A 24,458-nucleotide genomic window follows, 5' to 3' on the forward strand; every position below is an offset into this window, starting at 1 on the left:
AACATTTTATTGATACTATTCGAATAAATATTTATTAGAAATTCTTCCCTCAGTATAAGATACTAATTTATATAATTAAGATACATAATTTTGCATACATAATGTCTAATTGAGCGCACTAAATATAGTTTATATAGTATTATAACAGTGTTTCCACCAACTAAATTCTTGCGAGAATATATTCTTGCGGAGATATCGGCGCCGTTATGGAAATTGATTTTTATCCTGCCGGAAGTAATGGCCGAATGCTGGAGAGGGAAGTCCATTTCCGGCCGGACCGGAGCGATCTTCGGACAGGCAGGCGCGAAGAAGTAAATGTCGAAAGATGAAATCTCTTGTCGAAGCGCCACGTCGTTACTCTTGAATAATATGATGTCGGAAGAGCGCTTTGTTTAGTACCTCGTCGCGAGCCCGGGAAGATTTATGATTGCGACGAGAACTTGCCTCGATAGAGTGTACAGCCGCGCTTTTAAAATGACGGCGGGTGTTTGCCGCGTCGTTATATCAGGCCGCGAAATTTACAGAAAAGAAGCGAGTCTCGTCTGTCGCTACAAAACAGCCGAAAAAGATAAAAGAACATATTGTTTCTCGTTATTTCACATCAATTTTAAATATATTTCTTGTGTGTATATATTATTTGCAATTAAATAAGTACATAGGAAAATAATTGAAAGATGAGAGCTTCGATTATGCGTATTGGCATACTTGCAAAATTTTCATGGTTAAAATAATTGAATAGAATATTTTTTAAAAAATATGTCTTTAATGTTAAAGTATCGAAGAAGATTACATTTATGAGATTTTCAAATTTATTTATTACCACTAAAAATTAAGTGATATTGATAAGCGAAAGTGGGGGATCTGTGAAATTGCCAATTAAACGGCTGCGTAAAACGAGAATACGGTAAAGATTATCGAGAGAAAAAGTGGAAACGGGCTAAGCAGGAGTTTGCCGCTTTGCATAATCAAATCCCACGACAATGTACTAGAATGCGAAGTGCACCCCTTATAGCGCCGGGAGGGTGAAACCTCGCCGCGAACGCGCAAGGCCTCCGAAAAATGCAGTCCGCCCTTCTACAATTGCTACATGGACCGACGGTTCCCGCGCGGTCATAAGAAGAATTCTTCACGGGGTGCCGCTGGCGCAACCACCCTTCGCAGCGGAATTCCGGGAATAAACCGGAAACACCCACCCATTCTGCGCGCGCGAGATCTCATGAATCCACGCGGCGATGAGCGTAGGGGTAACTCGGAGTGGCCCCTGGCGCAATCAAAATGGAGCCCTTGTATATACATTGACTGTGCAACATATTCAGACTATTCGTGGAGGTACTCGTAAATAATGATCCTATCTTTCGCGCCGAGCTAAAAATCGGCATCAAAAGTCAAGCAAAATTGCAGAATTACTTGATTCAAATAAATATTATCGATACCAGTCAAATAACTCATTTACATCGAACGAGGGAATATTATTATATTTGCTTGAAGTATCGTTGATTTGATATAAAATTATTAGTTATTTGAATATAATATTATTAATAATAATATATTCAATTGAACCAAATATTTAATAATATATCTGGTTCAATTAAATTAATTTTTTTTCAGTGTAACGTAACGCGATGAATTTTGTGTGAACTTTTAAAAAATCTCGCGTTCATTAAAATTAAAGCAATTTGAGATTAAAGTTGGCAAGATAATGAGAATGAGAGAGTAATACAGAACATCTAGTGCAGAAACTGCTTTCCATAATAGTTTCTGGAATATTTAACTATTATAATTATTATAAAATTTATGTTTATTATAAAAATTTGCATTTATAGATTGTTCTATGGATTTTTGCAAAAATCCATAAAAATTGTTTCTATCTTTCTTTACGATTTAAATTAGCATTTGCATAAATTAGTAATTAAAAGTTTATAAGATACGAGTATACATGAAAAATTGATAGTCAAATTATACGCATACTCTATTCTTGCACGATTAAATGCATTAGTATAGGAGTTCAAGACGATAACTATTAATTAAAATCTTTAATTGACAAGACAACTTCGACTTAGACCCTCGTCGAAAAAAAACTCCACTTCACCGTGTGAAATGTAACCCCACGAAATATTTGGCGTATTTGGAAAACAGCGGCGGATGCTTCGACAGAGGGAAAAAAAGTCCTACGGAATTCCGTAAGAACCGAAGGGTGGCTGGCGAAGGGTGGCACGCAGCCCGTCGTCAAAATGGACGGGCTAAGCCCGTATAAGTCTAACGGGATTTTCGATCGTAGGTGGGCGGGTGAGTGCAGGCCGCAGTCCGGGGATGAGAGGGAGTAGCACCGAGGGGGTGAGCACGATAGAAAGGGTGAGAAAGAGACAGAGAGAGAAATAGAGCAGGTAAGGGGAGTCCTTCAAGATGGCGGCTATAAGGGATGGTTTAGGGCGCGTGAGGGTTGCGGGTGAGGCAATATATCAGAGGGAGACCCTTCTCGAGGGTTGCTTCGCTCCCGACCGATGGTGGCCGTTACCACCCCCTTTTCTCGTACTCCCCCTTTTTACTTCTCCTTCCTCTACTCCGTTTTCCTTGCCACCTTCTCCTCTTCCTCCTCCTCCTCCTCTTCTTCCGTATTTCTCCCGCATCTTTTCTCACTCCCGTCTCTGGCACCCACTCGATCACGACCACCCCCTTAACTCGGTCCCGTACAGCCCCCGGGTCCGTTCTCGAAAGTATAAACGTCACTGGAGACTGATGGAAATGGACGAGATGAGGGAGACGCGGACGATCGGGAAATGGAGGAAAATCGAATGGGGGACGATGAGAGAGAAAATACGAAGGTCCAAGGCACTGACTCGTACCCATTGCTGTTGGGGATGAGATGGGAGAAAGAGAGAGTTAGACACAGCAACTGCTTTATTTCGAAGAAACATTGGAAAGAAAGCACAATACAAAAACATACCGATGGAAGTTGGCAAGGTTGAGATTTCGACTGTCAATTGAGAGTATGGAAAATTATAAATATTTTTTAATGCACACACGAGGACAAAAAACCTTTCACACATAGTCGCATTGGAGCATGCTTGATGCGCGTGCTCTGTCTCTTTTCATGATATATGATATCATGCATCATAAATAGTATGCTCTGATATGCGTGCAATTTCATGTAAGAAGGCATTTCTGTTCCCGCGCATGCATGAATTTTCAACGTTTTAAAGATCATCCTATATCACGTGACTAATCAATTTCTAGATGATATGATCATTTACAAAAAATCATTATTTTGGTAAAGGGCTATTTTTACTTCATAATAAAATTATTATATGATATATTAAAATATATTTTAGATGTATTATAACTGTTGAAATAATTCCAGTAACGAAATAAATAATGAATATTATTTTTTATAAAGCACAAATCTTAAATTTATGTTTTTAGTTAGTATTATTCACTTTTTATTATTAATAGACTTGTCTCGAAATTTAATGGATACATATTATAGATATTTATTCGATCTTATAATGAAGTAACTGGAGAGAAAGCGTACTTTATTGAGCAAACGAGTGACATGAATTTTTCCATAATTCTGCGTAAAGAATGAACATCACGAGTCTACTTTTTTACTTTGAATCGAGCTCAAGATGAAAGTGCAACTTGCCTCGCATTTTGAGCAAACGCGATGTTTAAGTACCTCTAGACGCCCGCATTTTCCCGCCTCGTGGCTCGAAACGAGCGGTAATGAGCGTCAATTTTTTTTTCTTCAGGCACGTTTTGCGTTCGTGCCTCCTTGCGTACAATTTTTATATAGTTTGCGAAAGGGATAAAAAAATATATAAAACTAAATAAAAAAATTAAACATTATTTCTTTCCCATTAATTAATTTTTAAAAATTTCTTTAAACTTTTCTTCTGTCCGCATTAATTTACAATTAATTTGAGCAAATATATTAAAATAATGATTGTTTACGTTTAGGTAATAAAATTATTGATATTATCGATAATAAAATTATCGATCTTTTATAAAAATGTACAAATTGCAAGCATAACAATTTGTTGTTAGTTTAAAAATATTGGATTTTTATAATAGAATAGAATAGTTTTTTTCTTCTTCTTTCTTGTCTTTCTTAACGGTATAGCTGTTACAGGAAAAATGATAAAAGGATCCTCTTTGGAGAACTGTCTTTCTTAACTTGCTAGTCTCACTAAGAAAATTCTTTTTCCAATACAAATCGCTATTCTTACACTCTTCTAGGCACACAGTTTGAATAGATCTCTCTTTTTTCTTGACTTTTCCTATCTTCGACTCACACAAAATATACAAAAATTGAAAAAATGTGAACTGAATGTAAAATATAAATATTTGAAGGATATCTATATACAATGTAATATTACATAAATATATAAAAATTATTTATTTTTAATAAAAATGGAAAAATGTGACTAATTATAAAAAGAAAGATTATGTCAGAATACTCATCTAAAAAAATTAATTTATTTAATCTTTAATGAATAATTGTATTATTTATTTACATTTTCAAAACTCAATTTGCAAGAATTTAATTTGTAAAAGATTTAAATCGAAAACTGTAGTGATTGAAGAAAACAACTTTAAGAATTTATTATTACATTTGAAAACAAAACAATTTAGGACATTTATTACGGAGAAAAAAAAACGACTCAATAATACTTTCTAAATTGATCCTGTTTCTTTTTTCAATGTTAGGAGAATACATGCGCGGAAACGAGACCAAAAACCGAGAGAAGAGTGCTGAAGCCGTTACGCAATGCAAACATGATAAAAAGTTATAGACGTATAAAAAGCTCTGCAAGGTGTAAAAGAAACGACGTTAGTGAACAACTCGCTTTTTCCTTTCACTGTCTCTTTTATTCCTTGAATGCGCCAGGAAGCGCAGTCGCGAAGCGAAACGAGGAAAAGAAAGGGACGCGATGAAAAACACGACGAAAGTGAAAAGCTCGCGGATGTAAATATCGAGCGTGTAATTCACTCTTTAAAGAACACTTGAACGATAATTAAGCTGACCTGCCAGCGCCGTGCCAAGAAGCTAGAGAAAGTGAGTAGAATATCTGAACGGCATGATGAAAAGAAGGTGAAAAAGTATCGAGAAGGAAAAAGAGAAAGAGAGATGGAGAAAATGCAAGGAAAGAAAAATGAGAGAGAGAGAGAGAGAGAGAGAGAGAGATAATGAAGAAAAACGAGGATGCAGAGAGTGTTACAAAGAGCATGGGCGTAACTTAAAAAATCTTGTCCGGTTTTCTTTTGTACGCACGGCCTGCAAAGACAGCGTGGACTGCTCTTAATTAGCAGCCAGGTTAAACTTAGAAGTTGTAGCTGAGAAGAAAAGCTCAATTTTTAGAATTTACTTGTCCATCTGACAATGAGTGATTTCTCTTCTCTTCTGTTGTTCTAGCACGTTCACAATTTCAAGATTTCTTAATTAGCGCTTTCGTTTTCAAATAGAATTGCGAATAAACATAGGAATTAATTAACGATATGTGTATTTTATTTATTGAATATAGCGCGTTTAGTCATTCATAAATTTAACAATTTACAATGTTTGATTGATATTAAGAAAATTAAATTAAATTAAGCACATCGCGAATGAGGCGAATTAAGATATAAGACGTTACGATGTTAAAACGGACTGCAACTTTTCACTGCAAACTCACAAAAATTTCAGTCCCATTTATACAGCGTAAAATGTTGGCCGTCATACTGCACTTGGCACTATTGCCAATTTAACGGCCAGGAGAGGAAAAAGATTTGAATATTGACCTTTCTTACTTACAAATGTCAGTTGTTTGCGTTTACTTGGAAGAATTCGTTGATTAATATCCGAAGAATACATTCAATTTTTGGCACATTTCTCTCTTCCTGTTTTAATAAATCATGAACGTATTTTCAAAGTTATATAACGTCATTAGGTCCAATTTTTCACTTACCAGTTTATTACTAGAAATGCGTGTGCAGATAAGATTTTTTAGTTGTTTGAAAAATTAACGATAGTTTTTGTGTTTATTTACCAAGTTGCTTTTAATAATTTATTCTCTAGGCACAATGTTATTTAAAATATTATATTTATGTCTCATTTATTTTGCACGTAGCTTTAAATGTTTTTTGGGGAAATATATTGCTACCAATAAATAAAAATTTATTTATTCACAATTGAATTGTTTATACCTCCTGAAAAAATATTCCAGCGCCAAGAGACGAGATAGTCTAAATAAATGAATGCAGTCTAACTCTTTGCCTAAATAAATAAAAGCAGACCGAAAAGGTGTCGACTCCATGCATTTCTCCCCTTTTTTGCGCGGGGGTGGGCAAGCCAGAGCAGCAACAGCAGCAGCAGCAGCAGTAACAGCGACAACGGCAGCGACGGGAGCGGCGACGGGAGGGTGAGTCGTACTCAGCGACGTTTTATACGTCGTCGGGTTTCATGCGGCGGGGTAATTTTTTTATTAGCTTGAAAACCACTCGACCCGTCGTCGGCGTCGTTGTCGTCATCGTCGTCGTCGTCGTCGTCGTCGTCGTCGTCGTCGTCGTCGTTGTTGTTGTCGTCATCGTTGTGTCGCGCATGTCGGTGAGATCCACCCTTGAGAAAAAGATCGACTATCCCTCGCGCTCCCGTGTCTTTACTCTTTTTCCTCCCGCTGTTCCACCGCTTGCCACCCCAGTTTGCTCTTCGCGGATTAATCGCGACTTCCCCCCCGTCAAACAGTCAAAAGAGTCGCGCATTCATTTGCTTTATTAAGTAGTTTCGTGCGAATTAAGAGCCTCCTCATTCACTTCACTCACTTCTTTTTTCGTTTATGTTCCAGTTGCTGCTATTCAACGAGAGACGTGACCAATTATGACGAAGCGATTGGCACACAAGTACGAGCGTGTGTATAGAATACATTGTTGAACTTGGAGTTATTTCGGTTGGCAGACGGCCGAATTTGAGGACCGTTAGGGACTCGGCGTGCCTGCGATATAATTATCACGAGCGCCAATTAAGTATTCTCGTTCGCGATCGATTTGCTCATTCGTTATTAATTGCGCATGTTTAACGCAATATCCAACGATAGTTTTCGCTAGGCATCATCCTAAAAACTGTTACACTATTCCAAAAGAGAATAAATAATTTTGTATTTATAGCTTTTCAAAAAAGTGCGCACTATTAAATGCTTACAATTATCTATTTACAATAATTTTTATTAAAATATTGCTAAATATTAATAAAGTATCTTGCTTACAATTAAATATCGTGACAAATGATAGACGATTTGCGCGAAAGAATCGCTCGCTGTACCTTAAGTGTGTAATCTGGCGCGAATGGGCGCGGCAAATTTCAGCTTTGGCAAATTCCGGAGGAAAATTAAGGTACTTTTTCTCGACAGGTTAAAGTGTCAAGAACTTAAGACCTCGAGAGCAACCCCTCTTCGGGGTGTCGGGACTGCTTAGAAACTCTTAAAGGGTAATAAACTTGTTTCACGTGCACGCGTCGCTTATTATAACGAGTTTGAGAAATGCCGACAGGTTCACGTTCTTCTGTTCAAGACATTCGCGTCGGGTCGCCAAACGGGATTACAAAACGAGAATTCAAACGTTAACGCGGACTCTTATGCGGCTTGTGATGTTTATGTAAATGACGTGTAACAATCGCATTTGCGCACTCCTTACTGTGCAAAAGTAAAAAAAAAAAAGAATAATATTTCTTTCTTTTCGCTTGTATTTTAGAACCCAAGAACGCGCGAAGTTAAATGTTCCTTGCGACTTGGAGAGGCACAAGTCTTTCCTCGCGCGACAAAACGAGACTTGATACGCGTCGTGTCGGAATCATAGGAACGGAAGCCATCCTACCGGAGGGCCCTCCGGTATTAATGCGAAGGAGAAGCCCTCGGTTCCCCAATTCTCCCAATCACCGACATAAATAAATCCCGCGCTTCCCGTCTATTCCTTCGCCGTCGGCTGGGATCTCCGCCACTCCATCAGGCATCGCGAATACGCGTCAGCATGCACGAGAGGAAAAAGGAAAGTGATCGGAGATAGGACGATTGTGCCGCTCCCGCGATCGGATCGGAGATCCATCGTTAAGCCGCGCTTACTCTCTGCCAGTGCCGCGGAACGGTGTGTAATCAGGCCGACGTTCTCGATTTATTTGAGACAGCTTTATCACCGCCGCGGCCGTACAATACGGCCGATATATTGGCGACGATAAAGGAGATATATTTTTGCACTTTCTCCCGGGTGACACGTCGTTCGCGACGCCCTCGCCGCGCTCGCGAAACAGATTTATCGCCGTTTCCGTAATGTACATACCATTGACGTATTACATTATCAAATATGAATGGCGCGCATATTTTTATTTTTGCCCAGCGAACACCAGTTATAAAATTGTTAGTTGTAATTTTCCATCCAACAATGTAACTGGCTGGCACACTCTTTATATAACATTTACATTGTTGAGTGAGAAATTATAACTAACAGTTTTATAACTAGATGCTTGCTAGGTGAATTTTTTTCCTAGTTGTTTCTATTTTTTTATTGTATCTATTTTTAATACATATTTTTTCTCGGATGGCAAATTTTTTCGTCTAATTGTAAAATTTCCTCTTGAGAAATGTTTAAATGATAACCTTGGTAGAATATGAATGACACTCAGTTTTTGTCAAATTTTAAAGCGCCTTGTCGGCGTTAAACGGCGAAAATAACGCAACGAAACGCTATAAATTGGAACATGAGAAGGCAACTATATGGAATCCCGTGGCGGATTCTTAGAGGGGAAGGGTTCTTGGTACAACGCTTAAGCATGGACTTTAACCATTAGTCTACGAGCCATTAACTAAATTATGCAAGCACCGCCGAACTCCTGCAAACGTAGCACGCGTAAACTTCAGCCATCGCGTTGGGATCCGGATCGATCGAATTATTCATACCATCCACATATGCTGCTCTAACTTACGTTCATCATTAGCCCTTCGCGACCCAGTACAAAGTTCCGCAGTCATTTTTGCCCGTAAACTCTGCCCGTAATAGATACCACGCGCATTACGTTATAATGAATATTAGTACACGTCGTTGTTCAATTTTTTGTTCCGTAACAAGTATCTTGAACGTATTTATTACTACCTAGGAGAATAAATTAGGAATACACACTATTACGAATAAACGTATTTAAAAAAAAACTTGTCCTCGCGACGATTGACTTTGCTTAGACAGTTTCTAGATCTTTTTGCGTGTCTTTGAAAAGAAGCAATTTATCAGGGGCGGTTCGAGCATGAATTGATTCTGGGCTGATTTGCAGCATACCCTGTCCGAGTTTTTGAATTACGCGAGAAAGTAAAACCCCTGAAATTAGACTCGATCCCGAGAATGTCCCGCTAGTGCACAGGTGTGGGTCACGAGAGGGTCGTTAACGCGCAGCCTCGACTTAACTCCCGGCGATTAATCTCCCTGTGCTAATTATTTAGCCGGTTACCGGGAAAGTCCCGGACGGTCGAATAACGGCGTTCCGTTATCGGATGTAGCAGGATCGTTCGAGTGGAGTAGCGGCTGCGGGGGGGGAGGGGAGGGTGCGGCAGGAGCATCGGTAGCAAGCAGGGGTTTGGGGGAGGGGGCGAGGGAATGAGGAGGTCTTGAGGTTCGGTCGCGCTCACGAGGATACGCTTGCACGAAGGGTTGGGGTCTCGCGCAAGAGTAAATTGATTAGAATTAAAGGGTTGGCTGGCAGGTGCTGCTACGGGGGCTGTTGCAGACCTAGCGAAGAAGAAGAGACCCGAGGAGCGAGTAGCGGCGAGGAAGAGCCACGTCGCGAGAGGAACGGAGGGAATCCGAGCTAGAGGGAAAGCAGCAGGACGTGGGAGGAAAAGGGGCCGAAGGTACAACGGTGACCACAGCCTCGACGCTGATTGGTCGAGTCAAGTTTGTGGCAAGATGGCTGGCTGGCTGGCTGTTGCCACCGCCGCTGCCGCAGCTACTGCTTCTGCTTCTGCTTCTGCTTCTCTATACTCACGTCGTCTCCCTTTCTAACCCTCGCGCCCACCATTACCCTCCTCTCGCCTCAACCCTTCCTTTAGCTCTACGGCCGCTGCCGTAGTTCCCTTCTACGCGGTCTCTAAGATGCTTTACCTATGTGCCAAATAGATGTATGTACGTGTACACGCCTGTTCGAAACAATGCCGGGCGTGCAACCACCCTCGCCCACTACCCTTTCTCCGGCCAACCACCCTCCCTCCCTCCTCCCCCTCCCCCGTCGCGCTCTGCTCTTCTACGAAGCTGCCACCATCCTTACCGTGTGCCACACCAACCCTTACCGCTACCTATACGCTCTACCATCGACCACCCACATCGTCTTTTCCTCCCTCATCCCCTATCACCCATAGCTCTCCATCTCAACTCTGTGAGCACGGCGTCACTGCTTCTACCATCCGCAACGCACACCACCACCCACTCCTTTCACCCATCACGTGTACCATCCTTCTCTCCCCTTACGTACCTTTCTCTTTCCCTTTCTGTTTCCACTTCCGTCTTCCTCAAACGCCCGATCCAATCCACCCCCGGCGGGTAAGACCGTACGGTGCCGTAAGTACGGGAACACCGGCGCGGTCTCTCAAAGAGAATGCGATAATACGAAGAACTTCGACTAATGAGTTAATAGTTGGTGCCTCGCGTTACCGGCAGTACCGGGAAGTACTTTATTCGACGTCGCCGGGAGCAACGAGATTATAACGCGGCGAAGTGAGTGTGAGTGAAGCCACACTCACGCTCACACGCACGCGCGCGCGCGCGCGCGTGCGTACATTTGAGTGTATACACACAGCCACACGCTCGCTCATATCCGGAAGAAGTATATGCGTAACGACGTTGTCGACAGCAAGCAAGCCGTTGAGAAAATTCGTCCGACATAATCAGACGACTATCTCGTTTCCGTCGCCCACCTTCTAAGTCGTTCAAGTCGCGCCGATCTCTCTCTCCTCAGCCTTGAACGACTTTTCCTCTTCTTTGCCCGCAAGGTCGCCCGCGGCGGCAGCTGATTTACTGTCGGCGCGCGCCGCTAACGCCGATCGAAGCGGTGTTCATAATCGAGCCCTCCTCATGCTAATTAACAGACTTTGGATCTTTCGGAACTCGTGGTCGAAATGAGGGTAAAAAAAGTAATAAAATGGACAATGCCGGCTAATGAAAAAAACTGGGGTTGACGTTTTGATTATTTCTCCTCGCTGATTAGGGCGCGCGACCCGAAATTGTAAGACGTTATGATTAACACGTAAATAAAATTGAAGATTTTTAACTTTGAAATGTTGTAAGAACGTCAAATAATACATCAACTGTAGTTGTATCAGCAATTGATGGACTGTTCAAAAATTTTCGACCATAATTTTGAAAATTCAAGTTTTGAAAATTCAAGTTGTTTGTTTTCTTAGAAAAAAATTTTCAAAGAGAAACTACCGTTTGCAGATTATTTTTGTTAACATAAAATATTAAATTCGTTCTGTTACCGCTCATATTAATGTAAACACATGCGAGATTTCTTGCAGTTTGGCGAATATACCCGGCGAGAACGAGCGCGGCGTTCAGAGAGACTTCTTTGGTTTAAACGTCGCGGAAAAATTCGCGCCTTGAGATTCTCTCGGCGTGGGTGACGACAAAAAGGAACGATGCGAGCCCGCTCGCTCGTTCTCTAGCCGCTCGCGTAGAGAAAAGTGCAACCAATAATTTTATTTTCCGCGATAAAGCACGGCGCTCGCGTGGCATCGCCAAAGCGCGGGGGTGGGCGCGCCAGAGGCCACCACGGGTTGGTGTTGGGGTTGGGGTTGGGGGGTACGGCGGATTGGGGTGCGACGGGGGCAAGCCGCGTATCTTTAGTAAGTAAACAGAGCGCCTTATGAATTTTAAGCAGCACGACGAAGAGAGTACCGGGTCTCTCTCTGCAGCTCGCTTATTTTCCTCATCTCTCTTTATCTTCTCTTCACACGCTCTTTTTCTCTCCCTTCCTCCTCTCTCTCTCTCTCTCTCTCTCTTTCTCTTACGCGGGGTGTCCTCCGTATCTCCCGGCACTCTCCGTCGCTCGTTTTCACTCGCTCTTTCTCCTTTGAGGCCACCTCTTATATGCGCGAACCGAGACGATGAAGAAGGGCAACGTAATTTAGAAAAGTAGATGCGCCAAGATTGTGTAAGCGGCGTTCTTTTCCTTCGGCTTGGCGGTCAAAATACGAAGATGACGACATAGGCAATGAGGTCGTTACTCGGTATTATTCGAAAAACGATCTATCGTGAAACTCTGTTGCACATGAAGAATAGCTTTGTCAGTAATTAGAACAAAAGATAAAATATTACTTTTTTTTAGTGATTAATATCTTCTAAAAGTTGTATAACAGAATTTGTTATAAAATGATCTTTGATGTGTATATATATTATAAATTATATTTTATATCTTATATTTTATATTTCCCTCTGCTCCCATCGCACTTTCAATTCCCCAGACAATATTACAAATCACGATTTCCACGATCATTCAAGCCTACATCAGAACCTCTCGACCAAACAAGCGCATGAAGGAGGGAAAAGTACTTTCGCACTGACAGAATTCATTTGCGAAACAACGGCGAAGCCTCGGAATTTGCGTCGTCTCACGATTGTGGGCGGTCACGCCGTTGTTTTGATATTGATCTCCGGATAGGACAGCGTCGTCGTCTAAGCATTCTAATGGCAAGGGATCGGGATTCTGCGCGCTGCGCCGCGCACGTGCTTCTAATGATTTTAGTGTACCGTGGTATACCCTCTCTGGCAATATATAGGCGGGCACGTATAGCCACGTATCGTATCCGCGTTACCGGGGCGCGGTGTAATATGTCCCGGAGAAGCCCTAGGGGGTGGGCGACTTAGGGTGGGTGCCTAGGGAGAGAGGGAGGGAGGCACTCCCCGGGACGGTCTTGCGGGATTCTTAATGGCGAAGGGCCTGCGAGGTAACACTACGGCTATTAAACGCAGACCCTACCACTTCGTCTTCTCTTCCGACACACTCTCCCTCATGTACGTATCTCTCTTCACCCCCTTCTCTGTGCAATCCTTCGATATATAGTTTCAGACTGCGACCCAAAATTTTGATAGAAAAGAAGAAGAAGAAGAAGTAGAAGAATCCAGGAAGAGTTTAGTTTCCACAACACTTTTACGAGAATTGATTAGCTTGGTGGTTGATCTTATTCAATGAGAATTTTAAATTACGAGGAGAAATTATGTCGAATTATTTTTACAAATCTTGGCTTATTGAGCAATATAGTTGCACAATTATTAATATAAATACAAGTTTTGCAAAGTTTTATGACTAACAATTTTTTTTTGTTGATTGTTAAGAGATAATATCGATTACGTCACACTGAAAAAAGTTTATTGAATTGATTTAAAATAATATAACAACTTGACATTTTGATGAAACAAACAATTTATAATTTTTATTGAAGTAACCAGACAAATCTTACATTCTGATTGAGGTAACCAAACAAATCTGTATGCATTCTGATTCCGACTACACTGAAAAAACATCAATTTGCATTAATTGGAAACTTAGTAGATTTAATTAGTACGTCTGCTCGAAACGAATTAGAATTGTAGGGACATCCTGATTCCTGAATTAATTTTGGTATACATTCAAAAAAATATTTGTTGAAAAACTAAAATGTTTAATCTGATACATTGGATTGATTCAATAATTATTTAGTTTCACAAAAAAGGTATTGTTTATTCATTAAAATTTTTTAATCAATTATTAACTGGGCCAACTCAATATTTAGTCGAACGAATCAAAGTAAATATTGAGTCGAGTTAATACTTGATTAAAAAATTTTAATCGTTAATATGAATAAACAATACCTAAATATTTTAGTTCTTCGACGAAATTTTTTAAATTTAGAACTGAAAACTGTACTATCAAGATATTGACATCTTATTTGCTTTTGTCTTCGAACCTAATTTTGGAGACTTGCGAGAGAAAACATTTTATTGAAATATCGGCAAAAAATCTCATAATGCTGCACTTTTTATTCTATTAATTTTTGTATTATTTTTTTCTTATGAGAAACAGAGTATCATCGTGTCCATCTGAGAACGATATCGCGTACTGTGATTTATCAAAAGTGTTTGTCCAACCAGAAGGTCGTGCTTATAATTATTAAATTCACAAAGATTGCTTGTCCGAGTCAACGCTATTATTTTTTAGTGAGTTATTGAGCATATACACTAGTCAATACACACATGTTACTTGTGAATGTCCAAAATTATTTAAGTGTCCTAATTTCATATCAAAACATTCGATTATAACAACCAGAAATTCTGTTTATTTTTATCAAAATTTGCTTAACGTATTGCATTCAATCAATGATTGTTTTTTCCATGGACGTAAAACAAGATTTCAATTGATTTCTAATTAACGAAGTTTGCAATAAAGAACAAGACTTAAAGCAGCACAAGTTTGCAAGAAATCATTAGAGAAAAGAATCGTAGGCAGCGAGACGAGCCTGCAAGTAAAATTACAGTCACGCGTGAAAGATCGTTCGAGAGGAACGGGATTCGGGAGTGGCGTGGCGCAGCATGGGTTGCTACGGGGGGTAAGTAAGGAAAATGTAAGCCCGGATCAACCGCGCTTATCCCCTTTGGCGTCGGCGTTTGACGCGACCGCTGAAATTTTTACTTCGTTCGATTTGGTCTTTCGGTGAGATTCTCCCCGTCCTCTGATTCGTGGACCCTGGCCACGCCCTGCACGTAAGGGTGACTCGCTCGCCCGAGCACTATCAACCCTTATGTATGCCCGATGCGAGCACACTTACGTGCCGGCACGCGTGCACATGTGTATGCGTTTATTTGCGGATGTGTAGAGCCATGTGTGCGAACGTGTGTGAGTGTATACGTGTAGAGCCGCAGACTCCACGGGTACATACGTGAATACATACATACGCCGATACATAGGCATAGGGATGTATATACCGGGTGGGGTTCTGTTCGAGAGACGGCAGTGGGCTTTCGATACGACACGGTCGATCGAACGGCTCGTATTTTCGGTATCGGGGCGTTATCTCACGGGAAGATAAGCGCGCACCACAGGATGCCTGAAAAATATTTCGACACCGTTTACCGGTGTCTGCATGCACTTATGCACGTATGCACGGATGCATACGAGGAGTATGCCTGAGATAGCGTTGTAGAGATTGTCGATAGGACAGAGAAAAAATTTCATGCAAAGTAGTTGTGCCTACACCTATTTTGGAACCTCAGATATCGAATTAATATTTTTAAAAATTTCCTACGAATATATCCAGCAAATTACGTACTTGATGTAATAATTATTTACATTATGGTACAATGATCATGGGAAAGAAACAGAGGAAGAAAATCTAGAAAATAATTGTGTATTGATAATTTGATGTAAGAAATTAATTCCTATTAAATTAAAGAATTTATCTTGTATTAGAAATAAATTTAATATATTTAGTGTATACCATGTATCTTTAACGCGCTCAGGCCAAAAATGTTTTTTAACATGTATACATAAATAAATAAGTCATAATGCCAATAATATATTCTTCTAAAAGTTATTTGTCTATATCTAAATTTAAAAGTTTGCAATTTCCATGTAATATTTTGTGTTACAAACAATGAGAAAAATCCATATAAGTCACTAGTTATCACGTAAGTGGAGTAACGATCGCAGTATTCGCGGAAAAATTCTTTTATTTTTACTTCCGGTGAAATTAGAATAACTCGTACATTTAATATATCTCAAGTGGCAGTAATTGGCAATGTTAACGATAATATAATGCATGTCACGTTACGTTCACATATTTCGAGACTAAATTCCACCCTACAAGAATGAGAAATCTCAGCGCGCGATCTGAATCGCGTGACTTAATTTTCGGATATTCCCACCCGACGTTCGCCAAGCCAAGTTTAGCCACTCCGTATTTAATTACATGGCGTATGCTGTCTCATTCATCGTTGCTTCTCGTACGTGGCAATTGTACGACATATTTAATATTCATATGATTTTATGTATTGATTTGTTACAGATCTATTTATATCGCAACATTTTCTAAAATTAGATATACCGAAACTTCATTCCCCTTGCCATAATTTATATTTGATAATTCTTAATAAAATTGATTCAAATAATAGCGGACTATAAATGAAATATTATGATATTTTACTATTTCAAAAGATTCCATGATAAGAAAAATGTAAAACATAATAATTATTTATTTGATCAGCAACATTAAATTATTGAAATTTTATGGCTTTGATTTTGAAGCAATATTTATTTTACACTTATTATGTTCTCATCCCCTTATCTAGCTATTATAATAATAATTTAATTTTATATGTAAATTACATGGATTTTTGCAATGCAATATATTGATAATTAATAAATGACAATTTACATTAATAAATAAATCTCATGCATGCCTTTTTAAATATACTTAAGTCTATTTATCAAATGCGTATGTAAAATATATGGTATGTGTCATAAAATATATATTAAAATGATATAAATAATGATGTAATAAATATGTAGCATTAAATAAAAATTATGCAAATATAAAAATTATAATTAATTTTAATAATTTTCTTTATCTTATTTTGTGTGTGAATCAGTGCATAATAGCTCTTAATATATGTACCAATATATGTATCAAGATTGTTATAATTAATGCCATTATAAATCAAATATCTTTGAAAATAATTAAGATTATCGGTACTGAGATTATCGATACAAAAATTTCTATTTATTATAGAATATTTTCTATATGTTACAGAAAAGAAATAAATTTTTCTTTTTTTTAAATTTAAATAAAAAATATGCCTTTTGATTTACGCTATCCTGTCTTATAGTTTTTATTGTTATTTTTTCTTTATTTTTTTATTTTTCTTATTATCTTTTAGGTTGTTTCAGCAAACCTAGATATAACTGCTATATATATCTAAATATAGTACTTTTATATCTCTGTTATATCAAAGTTACATTAGTGGTTTCCTGGGGGTTGCCTCTATCCTGCCTCAAATATTTATACTATTGTTCATAAAAACGTGTGTACGTGGATGTATGTCAAATGTGTAAATGCAGGAAAATATCCACAGTGTATTATGCTCGGGTTCGGAGTTTTGTAACAATAAACCTAAATGACTGATGTGCGGATCAGTCATCCCTGCGGGATCCCAGTGGTCATATAAAGTGCCATCTAGACTCACGGTCGACATTCAAAACCTTGTAGAGAACAACTTGTTATGCCGATATATACACTTGGGTCTCTTTATACACGGTGGATGTATACTGCGAAAAAAAATCATATAAAAGAAATCGTGTAAAAAATTAATTTGCAACATAAAACTTATGTTAATACAAACTATACAAAAAGTAATTTAAAATATAGAAATAAAATATAAAAATGCATTCTGAAAACATTTTATTTAATAAACACGAGAAAAATTAATGTGTGGAAGAAAATTAAAAAAAAATTTTTAATGATATTTTATACTTCGTGAAAAATATATATAAAAAACCGTGCAAACATAAATAAAATTGTGGAAATTTGTTAAAAAAGCATAAGTATTGTATAAAAAAAGTGAATCATATAAGAATATAATGTAAAAAGAGAGCTATGTGTATTTTTTTTATAATTAAATCATAATTTGATAATAAATTGGTTGGTGATAACAAATATATTCTATCATTATACGACATATCACCATCCATCTGTGAAAAAGATAATACCGACAAAAACAGGTACCGACATTCTCTATCCTCCGACCGAGTTAATGTAGCGTCTCGGATAGTTTGGCACTTCGGTTCCGTGTGTCGCTCGCGTCAGTACTGCGAAAGCTTCAAAACAAAATTGTGCTTGGCGACGGTGGTTTAACCGAATTTTAAACTGAAATGATCGAGGAACACGACGAACGCGAGACAATATGCGACTCAGTGGTAAGTGTCGCGATGCGCCATACGCAGGAACATCGACAGGTCGCGGGAAAACGCATGTGCGACGCGCGAATGCACGTACACGATGACGATCTAACCTCACTTTTCAGAATTCACTGGTGGAAGGCTGCCGTTTGCCGGTCAGGATGCACAGCACGGATGATTGGCGTAAGTAAATTGTATCCGCGTATAGTTCCACTCATCCCGGAGAGCATGTCGTTGCCGAAAGGCACGGCTTTTTCTCTGGAAGTCTCTTAACTGTGGTTCACCACAGTGACCATAGTTGTGATTGTCATGTGAGGAGATTGTTTTTGAACTACATTGTTGTGAGATGCACAAAGTAGACAATGTTTTATTGCAAAGTACTTATAGATACTTCTTTGAAGAGATTTTGGATATAATCAAACAATTCTGATTCTTGTTGGATTACAATGTCTATTTCTTTTTTTTCACTGAACTTTGCACAGTTTGTCTTTCTTCTTTTTCTTCTCGTTTGAAGGAAAAAGGAGAAAGTTGAAAGGTGTAAGAAGTGGATGTAAATAGAACAAATCTGTCATCTATTTTGATGCATATATACATTTACAAGGCTGATATTAAGTTTTATTTTACAATAAATGTAATAGAATCCTAGACACGAATCTGTAATGTGCTCTTTGCTTTCTATTTTTTTGCTTTTTGTCTATTGTCTTTTCACACAATGTTTTATCAAAATTGGCGAAATATAAATTGATAAATTCCAAAAGAGACAAGATACATAATTGTAGATAAAATAATGTGTGAAGAAGCAAAAAGCAAGAAACGGCAAATTAGTCTTAATGCTAATTCTGTTTCACATGTAACATTTATATTTCAGATATTCATTTCATATAATGTTTAAGAATATAAGTAAAATTTCGTTTCAAATTTGTTGCAATTAATAAGTTATATATATGCAGATGTACAACGTTTAAATCAATAATATATAGAGCTTACGAAAAGCCATAGCAACAATTTAAACAAAACCTTCTTGTCTTATTTATAGCACTTGCAGAAATCATCAGCGTTAAAGAAGTACAAGGCGTCAAGTGCTATTATGTTCACTATGTGGACTGTAAGTAAATCGTTTTAGCATTTAAATGTAAAAATCATAAGTATTACAGTTGTTATCAAAACTCTCGTTTTAGTCAACAAACGATTAGATGAATGGGTAATGGAAGATTCTCTGGACACTAGAAAGGTCCAGTATCCTCGTCGCGAGGGAACAACAGCGCCAGGAACAGGCGCTGCAACCCCGAAAAAGCAGGCCGTCAGTAGACCTCCTAGTCCTAGTAGCGTTAGCAATGAGCCAGTTAATGGTAATGCCGTGCTACAAGCAGCACTGCAAAAGAAAATGTCTAGGAAAAGAAAAGCGACCTTTTTAGAAAACGAGGATTCTCAAGACGCCCCTCCACAAACGCCGGGTCCTAGGCCCACTGGCTCCCTAGTCGCGCATCATCACGACGATGTGGTCACGAGGATGAAAAATGTAGAACTAATTGAATTAGGTCGCCATAAAATAAAACCATGGTATTTTAGTCCATATCCGCAAGAGATGGTAAATTTAACTTGTATATATATTTGTGAATTCTGCCTAAAGTACAGAAAGAGTCGAAAGTGCTTAGAAAGGCATTTAGTCAAGTGCAATCTACGTCATCCACCTGGGAACGAAATCTACAGGAAGGGATCTATATCATTTTTCGAGATTGATGGCCGCAAAAACAAAAGTTATGCGCAAAATCTTTGTCTACTGGCGAAGCTATTTTTAGATCACAAAACCCTATACTACGACACAGATCCTTTTTTGTTCTATGTAATGACAGATTTCGATAGCAGAGGGTTTCACATAGTCGGCTATTTTTCGAAGGAAAAGGAATCGACAGAGGATCACAATGTAGCATGTATTCTTACACTGCCACCATACCAGAGAAGAGGTTACGGCAAGCTTTTAATAGAATTTTCATACGAACTATCAAAATTCGAAGGAAAGACCGGCTCTCCCGAAAAGCCGTTATCCGATTTGGGTTTACTTTCATACCGAAGTTACTGGGCTCACACGATACTCGATATTCTGCTGACTGTAAAACCTGTTGTAGAGAATGAGAAGCCGCAAATAACGATAAGTGAGATCTCCGAATTGACGTCAATAAAAAAAGAGGATGTGATATCGACTCTACAAAATCTGAATCTCATTAATTACTACAAGGGACAATATATTGTAACGTTAAATAGGTAATTTATAACTAAAATGAAAAGAGATTCTTACAGACGTGCAAAGGTTTTTTGACCTGAGCAAAGGCTTTTTGAACCGAGTTGAATCGAATTTAATTTCTTTCAATTCAAATTGAGCTGAATTGATTTGTTGAAACATAACTTTAAATTAGTAACAATTTTGTTGGGTAAAATTTTAATGTATAGATATTAAAAAATTTCTGTGTTAACAAAGTAATATTGATTATATAACATAATTGTTTTAAATATAATTGTATAAAATTATCAATATTTATGATTAAAACTTCTCAGATTTGAAATTTTCGAATAGGATCCGAATCTTATCTAACTTGTTTCGATTCGATATTCATATCTGCATGATACACACATCTCTAAAGATTATGCTTTATTTAAAATCGGTGAAATATTGATACATATCTCTATTTGCAGGGAAATTATCGAACAACACTCGACTGCGATGGAAAAGAGACAGATCAGAATAGATCCTAAGTGTTTGCACTGGACACCGAAAGACTGGAGTGTTAGGGCCAAATGGTGAACTTAGTTCGAATTGACAATAAAACAACGCTGATTCATCTTGAAATTATTTTTCAGACATTTTGAATGCGAGTACAGTTAAAAGGTGTATAAAAATTGTACATATATATGTTAATTTACGACGGAGATGGTCTAGCGTTTTAATAAGACTATATCTGACGTTATGTACGCTTATTGCAATGCTTTAGAAACTTGTCGACACACGCAGATCTCAGTTATAGAGCTAAGATCGTACTACGCGAGTGCTCGCGGATTTTACCTGACGGAATATTTCCTCTAACAAATGTATACCTTAAAAATGCAATGTTTTAATATAATGATTAGACTTTTTTTTTAAAGATTCACAAACAGCTGTCGTGCAGTGGTCGAATTTGTACAGATAATCTATCGTTCTTGTAGAATTGTAAATAAATGTGAATTTTATAACATACAATTTCCCCATGCTCAAATGCATTTAAATTTGATAGAGAACTGTTTGTACAGATCCAATCAATAGATTACTATTTGTAACTCGATTTTTAGAATATACAGATAAATGAAGACATGTATTACACATACACACACATATATAATATCATGTGTATGTAAATATGTACACATCTTTTTCATGTAATTTATTGTACATTTTCTTGACGTATAGAGATGACATCATAGATAGTTACGAATATTACAAATTACATAAAGTACATAGTACATCAATGTATTTATGACGATTCATGCAAAACTTGTAGAGATCATATATATATGTATATATATATATATATATATATATATATATATATATATATATATGTATATATATATATATATATATGTATATATATATAAAGCAAGTTTATTTTAAGAACTATATTTCTTCTAAAATTCTTAAAGTGAATATTTTTGGATGGGGAGCTGAATTGACACCGTGACAAATTGTTACACAAAAGTAAAAAGAAATCGCAAAAATTAAATGTAAATGATTTTCTACACTTCTAATTAAAACAATTTAATGCCGTCCGGTATTTATTTTTTATTACAAGCCAAAAATGGAATTTTTGTATGTTTTACCAATAGTATAATATAGTTTGTGTGTTAAATCATGCTCCCTGTGTAAGTCGATATTAATTTTCATTTTGTAACAAGAAAACCAGTTACCAATATAAAATAAATTTCAGTTCAATTTACCAATTTATTCTTTTAATCGAACTTACTTAATCGCTAATCGGTAGTCACATCTATCCGCTCTATCTCTCTTTTCCCCTCCTTCCTCTTCTCTCCCCTCCCTCCGCCCTATAGACTTCCACTTTTGTTTACAATATATATTAGAATATTTCAATATTTAGAGACTTTATTATTTACATATAAATTATTTTTATATTTCTTACACATATGTGTATACTAGGGTGGTCCAAAAAAACCGACTTTTTTTCTTTATGTGCTTCACCAGAAATTGAAAATATATGTTGTAAAAGTAAGTTTTTTGTTCAGATTTTTTTAAAATGTTTTAGAGGTCGCTGTAGTCGCTTAAACACGAAAATCGACGTAATACAATATTTTAATTTTTTTAAATCACATTGAGGCATATCCCGTTGTTTACTTTTTGGTCATGTAATTTGTAACGTAAATAAATTTTGTACATAGCCTTCCTTCCCCATTCTTTAACTTAATTTAAAAAATATATTACCTAATTTATCCGATTCTGGATATTAGGAATAAGATTGATGACGGTATACACGAAGGGATACGTTGCGTACGAACGTTGCGGCGTGCCGGACGAGGAATGGTGTGAAGTTGACTAGCCTTTCTCGCCGCGAATCTCGTTCGCCGCGCCGCTACGTTCATGCCGTTCATACGTGTACTCCATTCGTGTGACGTCATCCGCCATGTCGAACGGAGTTCTTTTTGCACGTCCGAGTTTTCATGATCAACCTGCAGTAAGATAAACATTCGGACGAGGCAAGATTGTTCTGATACGTGCGCGTTGTTGTTCTTACGAGACGATGTAAAGGTGATTCTGCGTGAAGTCACCGCGTGGAATCACTCCATCCGGTCCAGGCAACGTATCGATCTACGCATTTGGATCACGTCCGCGCGCGGTTATGTGTTCCTTAAGTTCCTTTTGATACGTGATGATATCGCTTCGTCGTGTGATATAAGAAAGTCCGCTTCGATTAGCACTTCTATGGCAGTGCTATCAACAAAGTGTCGCGCGTTTCATTGATAATTAGCGTACGATCGTAATTAATCTCTCGTTCTTGCGAGTGTTGTGTTGTTGTTGTGAATTGTGCATTGACGAGTTCAGAGAAGAGGCCCGGGGGGCATCGACGGAACAACCTTGTGGTGAGTAATATTATATTAATTTTTTAATGTTAATTGTGTTGTTCGAGCGCTAATCTAGATTTCTTATTTGTAGGTTGCTTGCAGGTCAACGTGGCGTTACAACTCCGTTGCTGCGCATCGTGTCGGTGAGTGAAAAGTTAACGTTAATCTTAGATCGGAATAATGGATCCGTGTAAGATATTTATGCTAATATATATTTTGTTTTGTTTTTTAACTTACAATTAATGTGAATATTATACATAATATTACGTTAAGAACGTTACAAATATAACATAGAATCTCATGGATTCATTATCTCAAAATAAATGGGTTAGAATAACACACTGAGAAAGAAAAAGTTAGCAACTTTACCAAATTCGATTAAATTTTTTTCAATTCAACCATTTATGTACTTGACTTACTTAAATGCGTAAGATACTTGAACTTCAGTTTAAGCATTTACATATTTAACTTAATTACGTATATCTTTAATTTAAATACGTTAATACGTGAACTGAAGAAATTTAATCAAGTTGACAAATTTTTAGTCAAGTTAATACTTTCTTTTTCTTAATATATGTACTTAACCCTTTACTTTAAATGATGTGGTCTTTTCTTATTACGTATAAAGTCATCGTCAATGCAGACTCCCAATGATTTTAAATAAAACATAAATTGGATTTCTTTTGTAAAAATTTTATTGTGCTTACATAATTTTAAAAGTTAAAAATAATGTTTTGTCTAAAAAAAAAAAAATAACAATAAAAACACTTAGCAATTGAAAAATCTAGTAATGCTGATCTTGAGGAAAAATCGGAATTATACGTACTGGGGTCATCTAGCGTGACCTCGTACATACATTATATGAGGTTTGAATAGGAAATGCAATATTAATTACCATGCGGTGAAATATGTGCAGCTTTTCTTTTACATATCGTAATCATCTGGAATCTATGTCACACACATTATCATGCCGTACCGCAATTTATCCGTGTTTGAAACTAATTTTTTGTAAGAGAGAGCGTTTACAGGAATGCCACTATATTTATTATACATTTGTATACGCGATTAAATACAGATCACTGAAGTTATTTTTTTGGCTTACGAAACGCAGGAATTCACTTTCACACGATCGAAAGCTGCAGACGCGGCAGATTGTAACTGTGAATCAATTTATGTCGCGAGATAATTGCGGATAATTAAAATCTTGTTATCTCGATCGTGTCTGAACGTTCCGGGCGTTTTGTACTCCCATAACTATCGAATTTTTATCTGGTCGTGAGCTTAGTCTCACCGCTAAACCACTGAAGATAAGTCAAAGGGTGAGCTTCGCTAAATAGTTTCCTGCGAGTGCTTTTTACTGGTGGTTACTTATCCGCTGAAGATTGTGCGTGAACTTATTATATCGTGTATGAAATTATAAAATATA

The 24,458-nt window shown here is 37.6% G+C and overlaps 2 protein-coding genes across 4 annotated transcripts in view; both read left to right on the forward strand.

The window, feature by feature from the left end:
* The window catches only part of LOC113003756, a 241,205-nt gene extending 231,650 nt beyond the window's left edge, over nucleotides 1-9,555 (forward strand). The window contains exon 5 of one of the 3 annotated variants that reach the window (XR_005575446.1): nucleotides 6,819-9,548. The gene's annotated coding sequence lies outside the window, so the exon portion shown is untranslated. Of the gene's footprint in view, nucleotides 1-6,818 lie in introns of all 3 variants that reach the window. The other 2 variants (XR_005575447.1, XR_005575448.1) reach the window with 2 other exon arrangements.
* Nucleotides 9,556-17,804: 8,249 nt separating this feature from the next.
* On the forward strand, nucleotides 17,805-21,898 carry LOC105199634 (histone acetyltransferase Tip60). Its single transcript, XM_011166814.3, is given in 6 exon segments — nucleotides 17,805-17,947; nucleotides 18,055-18,112; nucleotides 18,966-19,034; nucleotides 19,108-20,191; nucleotides 20,621-20,702; nucleotides 20,704-21,898. Coding segments are annotated over 6 exon segments (1,380 nt in total). The 5' UTR covers nucleotides 17,805-17,902; the 3' UTR covers nucleotides 20,746-21,898.
* The last annotated feature ends 2,560 nt before the right edge of the window (nucleotides 21,899-24,458 follow it).

The sequence above is a fragment of the Solenopsis invicta genome, chromosome 8 (genome assembly GCF_016802725.1).
Source record: "Solenopsis invicta isolate M01_SB chromosome 8, UNIL_Sinv_3.0, whole genome shotgun sequence".
In the NCBI taxonomy this organism is placed as follows: domain Eukaryota; kingdom Metazoa; phylum Arthropoda; class Insecta; order Hymenoptera; family Formicidae; genus Solenopsis; species Solenopsis invicta.